Source organism: Pristis pectinata, chromosome 26 (assembly GCF_009764475.1).
Source record: "Pristis pectinata isolate sPriPec2 chromosome 26, sPriPec2.1.pri, whole genome shotgun sequence".
Lineage (NCBI taxonomy): Eukaryota > Metazoa > Chordata > Chondrichthyes > Rhinopristiformes > Pristidae > Pristis > Pristis pectinata.
Genome location: NC_067430.1, coordinates 15967177 through 15973176, shown reverse-complemented (window position 1 = coordinate 15973176; position 6000 = coordinate 15967177). Strand labels below are relative to the sequence as shown.

Below are 6000 nucleotides of genomic sequence, written 5' to 3'. Positions count from 1 at the left end.
ATCCCCCAAACAACAATGATATAATGTCAGAAAAAACACGCTTTCATGATGTTGCTTGAGGGGCAAATATTAACCAGAAACTGGGGAGTGCCCACAACCCCACACATAACCAACCCTCCCAATCCCCCAACTCTGATCTTCTTTGAAATAGTGCCATCTTACACCCACCTGATGTCCCCAGGACTAAGTATTTTTGGTTCCCTTACATGAGTTGCAAAGTTGATGAACTTTGACAAGGATGCAGGTGCATCCTGGTACAGCAGGTGGCTGTTTGGAAGTGCCAGCAACATTAAGCAGCTGATGCCCAGAAGCACGCCCCTGATGGTTACTGCTAGCCCTAATGCACATAAGGTGCCCAGCAGCTGGCACTTAAATCTGGTAAGGTGAGTGTTGATGGTCACGGCAAGTGTAATACCAGCCCTGCCGCTAGCAATGCAGCCTGCAGATGGTTGTGCCAATCATATAAAGAAAATCAAACTATTACATAAATATTGTACATGGACCTTAAAATAGGAACTAAAGTCCACCACCATATCCCGATCGCATTAATTATGTGTGAACTTCATAACCACAGGCTAACTTTTTGCTTACCACATTTCACACTAAAATTTGACATGTAAACATTTACAATTGAACTCCCCCTGTGTAAGCAATTGATAATAACTCTCTGTCGATGAACCATTTTCATCACCCAAAATGCATTTCCAAAGTATAATCACCTCTCTCACAGCACCTGAAATTCATAATGTCCAAATGAATACTTTAAAGAGAATTTTAAAATCGCACATTTATAATTAGAGTTACCCACCGTGTTTGATTTTGCACATTGCAATTCTTTCACTAAACTTTCCAACTTCTATTGTTGTGTCACAAAAATCAGACCGCTGACTGGATACTTTTACCCCACAGAGCTTTGTTTCTCTGCTGAGTGCAGTGCTTCACTCAATGCATTTGGAAGACCAACACACATTCTGTCCTCAACCTAGAAGAATCTGAAGGGTTCTCCTTTTTCCTAAAAACAATTTGAAAGAGACAGGATGTGGGAGTGATGTGTGACTGTTGTGGGAGGCTGTTGATGGAATTGGAAGAAGTCCCATACAGTTATGGAATCTTGGAATTTTGGAGGTGGTTTTGGAATGTGGGTGGCAGGGAGGGGCAACCAGAATCTAATCCTGCTGTATGGAAGGTTCATCAAATGAAGGTGTTGGTAGAGAAGGTCTAGTGGGATTTGAAAGAATTAAAAACAGGTTTTAATAAACACCGGTGAAGAAAATAGAAACACAGTCAACAGAGGAGGACTCAAAAATAGACAGGCTTAGAAATTTGTGTGAATATTTGATGTACGTAACCCACAAATTACAGACCACAAAGGCTTTTTTTTCTGGCTGCACTGCATCCTTCTGTGCCGTGATTTCTATGGTCCTATAATCATGAGACTATAAAACAAACAGAGAAAAAGTCAGAAATAAAGATGTAAACCAAAAGAGAGGGAGAGAAGAAGATATAGAGGGAAAGAATTAGAAATAAGTAACAGTAAGAAACGGAGAAGGGAAGAGCTGGGAGAGATGTGGACACAAATTTCAAAAGCAGGACTTAAAAATGTACTAGCAGAAGCAGGTTTAACAAATAGAAAAGGTTTAAACACAAACGTGGAAGCTAGATTTTAATTTTATGGTTCAAAAGCACTTCAGACAAGAAATGTTTGCAGTTCTTTGCTACAAAACCAGAAAAACAAAAATTTGTTCAATGACTTCCTGATTGACCGCACCACGTATGGCCAGAGACTTGGGGCAAGGCTGGTCCACGGGTGAGGGACAACTGACAAACACTGCTCCTTTGTGGTTGGGACCAGGGCTTGCGTCCAACTTACATCCAGGGAAAAAAAAACTGAACTTGTGTTCCATCTGGGAATTTGCAAGCAGACAGACTGATGACTGAAGATAAAATTGAAACCACTGTGCCTGGAGACAAGGTCAGCACAGAGCTGACAATGAAATAAATTTCAGGTCCATTTACAACAGCAATGTCAACACAAAGTCATTTTATTTATAACGTAGCTGCAGCATTTGGGCCAGGCAGTATTCTGACACTGAAGGTATGTGACAAATGCAAATTGACAAATTTGGACAAATGCAGCCCAAACCCTGGTCATGGTCTAACCTGATACAGTAACAAAGCAGAGCAAGATTTGGTGGAGGAACGAGCCTTAGGATGCTTGTCTCCAGGTTCACATAACATCGATTTACCCCTCACAGTGCTGAAGTTAAACGCACTGTGGTAACAACCGGAATCCTGAGGGCAACACCGTCTTAGAAGAAAGGCCACGAACTCCGCTTGTGGCAATATAGCCAAAGGAAATGTGAATCTTTTTCTTCTTGAGTCAGTGGGACAACTCAGCTAATGAAAGGAATGCAGCCAGGCGTCAAAAGGATGAAGAGTCAAAACATTGAATGCTATGTGTAAATAGCATGCTGGAGATGGAAGCAAGAACAGAACTGAGAAATCTCATGAGAAGAACTACACAGTCAGTATTACCAGGCTTGAAAATAATGTCCTGATTCTAACCCAACAAGGCTCAACTGTGATAAAGTCAAAGCTTATAACTCAGTGATTGAAAAGCAAAAAACTGCAGATGTTAGAATTCTAAAATAAAATCAGAAAATGCTCAAAGTATTCAGCAGGTCAGGCAGCATCTGTGGAAAGAGGAACAGTTAATTTTTCAGGCTGAGCACCTTTCTTCCATGTCAGTGAGCATGACAAAGGAAGCTGTGCTTTCAATGCATATTTAACACATCACCAGTAAAGATCCTGGGTTACTTCTCAGTGAGCCTGAGGACAGGTTACTTTACAACTGTGTGACGTGGTAGCTGGCAGTTCTTCTGAGCAGCAGGTTAAAACTGTACAGCAGAAAGCAGTGAATTAAATATATCAGGGGAGCAGAAGCAGTAACATCTTTTTTGAAGTAGCCAACCAGGAGCATATTATTTATATAAGCTATTAATGCAATGGTGTAAAATTTACCATTTGCCTGCAATAAAAGCTTTGAGAATTTAATTGTTGGTTTCAAAGATCTTTGTTTGCAAAGAGTGGAGACACTCTTCCAATGGTGAGGAAATGGTGAGGTATATAAAATATTGAGAGGAATAGATAGAGTAGACAGTCAGTGCCTCCTTCCCAGGGCACCAATGCTCAAGACAAGAGGGCATGGCTTTAAGGTTATGGGTGGGAGGTTCAGAGGAGATGTCAGGGGAAGGTTTTTCACCCAGAGAGTGGCTGGTGCATGGAATGCACTGCCTGGGGCGGTGGTGGAGGCAGATACATTGGACAGGTTCAAGAGTTTGTTGGATAGGCATATGGAGGAATGTGAGATAGAGGGATATGCGGGAGGAAAGGGTTAGATAGTGTGAGGGTGGTTTGATGGACGGCACAACATGGTGGGCCGAAGGGCCTGCTTTATGCTGTATGGTTCTATGGTAAACCAGACTTCTGCCAACTCCTTCTGAGAGACAAATTGCACTCAGAGAAGTTGTGAGCTGCATGAACTGAGAGTTACACAGAAACCGCAGCACAGAAACAGTTTGATGAGCCAGCTGCTCTGTGTCAGTGGTTATGATTCAAAGCTCTAATTGTTCTGAGGCAAAATTATCCCGTGGCCGAGATCTAGAGGTAATAATACTTTAATGAAGCCATCAAAAACACAACTAATGGGCCAGATATTGCCAGGTTTGTTTTTACCAATTTGTAATAATTTGGTGTGCAACTTTTTTTGTGGATACTTAACAGTTAAGCAAAAATAATAGATGGTGTTTCCTTGGAGAGCATTTTGAGTATTTTGCTGGGAAGAGATAATACAGTGTCACCTTATAGTATGACAGGTACCAGTGAGTTACCGATCTGAGTGTCAGCTTGTGGCATGATGGGCATATGTAATATTGGCATTCCCATCACAGTTGTTTACAAGCAAGGATTCAATGGGTTATACATAACACATAAGACTAAGAATGAGATATACAAGAATAGGCAGATGTTATATATCAAAGGGTTGGTTTAAAACTGTTTGAAATTACGTCAAAATGTCACACATTTAAATGATGGGAAAACGTGTTCTATTTCTCTTTTGAGAAAAGAACTTGCTTGCAACACCACTTCCAAATCCAGGTGTTATCTTTATATAAGATTGCGCCCCTCATAACTATTTCTATATATCAGAATTTGTAGTTAACCTAGATACTTCCTTTGCAAAATGCAATTTTTCTCCAATAATTATTGTACCTCATCAAGCTCTGGTGGGCAGGGTACAGTTTCTTTCTCAGACTCCCTGGAGGAAATTTTCTTCTGTTTAGAGTTCCTCTACAACTCCTGGGCACATCAGTCAGTTCAAAGGTCATACTGATACTGTTTCAGAATCTAGTGTCCACTGAAGCATCTCAAATTTGCTGGAAAGCTCTCTGTTGAAGCTGAGAAATACCATACCACTGAGCACATAACTTGGAATCAATGTGCCAATATTTCATCAAAAAATGAGTTCTTTGTTGTTCTGAGCAACATGCTTAATACCAGCCTTTCTGCTGTATTGTCCCAATGGAAGTTAGATACAATCACTTTTATATGTTGCAGTTCAATGTTGCAGATGAAGACTTCTCTTCAAGCTTGGCATTGTGTGCATTTTTGAAGTAAAACACTTCTATTGAAATACAGATCACTTAAAACTGATGAAGATTAGATGGCAAGGTACAAAGGGAGAACTCTTGATGGTAAGATCCTACCAGTTTTATTTCATCTCAACAGTTATGTAATTCTATTTCTGATTTTTTTTCTTTGTATTATGGTTGCCATAAAGTTGGCAATAAAGTTTGTTTCGTAGCAGGATACGTCTTGCTATACACCAACAAGTATGCCCATAAAATCAGATCCACTCTGGATGGATATTGATGCCCCCGCACTGTTGTCCACAAATATGGAGGTATATTGATCAGCCTGGAAAACACAGAAAAAAAACATTAAGCTGAGCTTCTGTAATCTTCCTCCAAACAAAAAGTAACTTCTCTTTGTTCAACCTTAGCTTTTTGAATCATAGATTATTCAGATCAAGGTTGAGGGAAATTTATAATAATGATGAAGTTGACAGATAAAATAAAGAGAAGTATCAAGGCAGAAATAATGGGAGCATCTTTCAATGCCAGGCCAGGCATAGATGCAGATATGGCTCTGAGGAGATGCTCAGGGAGCCCCACTGTACTTCGAATAACTGCATGAGCCTTTGCTGAAACAATTACTCTTCGTCTCCTAGCAGTCAATCCGTTTTCTCTTTAGGGTGATGGTGGCACAGGAAGTTGCTTTGGAGACATCTTGCAGGCTCTCTGATGCACTGAGTCATTGATGAAGCTGTGGAGTAAAACATCATTCACCACCTCTTTTGGAAAGCTAGCTCACACTCAAAACATCTCCAGTACTTGTCACAAAACACTCAAAGGCACAGAGGTTCCCAAACCTGGGGATTTGCACAGCTACTGGTACAATCACTTGGTTTTGCTGCTTGTCACTTGACAGGTGGTACATCACTGTCCTGGTCTTCCAGCTTCACCTTAGCTCCGTAAATACTGACCCATTCAGTTCTCACCACATCAATGTGCTGACACTAACCCTCTACAGACACAACAATATAACACTGACACTGGATGCTGGCAATTATTTTTCACAGTATAGCATTTGTGTAATGATTCTTCAGACTAGAAGTTGATACATTAATAGTAACACCAACTCTGAGAGCCTCGTTCATCATTTTTCCTATTTCTCCACTGAGGTACAACTGACCAGTTTTTGGACTTTAACTGAACAGTTATGTCCAGCAATCAACCTCTATGACACCGGCAGCAAGACAAGATGATACCATCAGATTAATGGGATCAGGCACAGTAGTGTAGCGGTTAGCGTAATGCTATTACAGCGCCAGCGACCTGGGTTCAATTCCCGCCGTGTCTGTGTGGGTTTCCTCCGGGT

The 6000-nt window shown here is 40.9% G+C and overlaps 1 protein-coding gene across 5 annotated transcripts in view; it reads right to left on the bottom strand.

Moving 5' to 3' along the window:
- Positions 1-2026: 2026 nt before the first annotated feature.
- Positions 2027-6000, bottom strand: part of c1qtnf12 (C1q and TNF related 12) — a 55119-nt gene continuing 51145 nt past the window's right edge. For all 5 annotated transcript variants that reach the window (XM_052039532.1, XM_052039531.1, XM_052039533.1 and 2 more), the window contains one exon: positions 2027-4977. In XM_052039532.1, the coding sequence (XP_051895492.1) occupies positions 4879-4977 (99 nt within the window). In that variant the 3' untranslated portion in view covers positions 2027-4878. The remainder of the gene's footprint in view (positions 4978-6000) is intronic.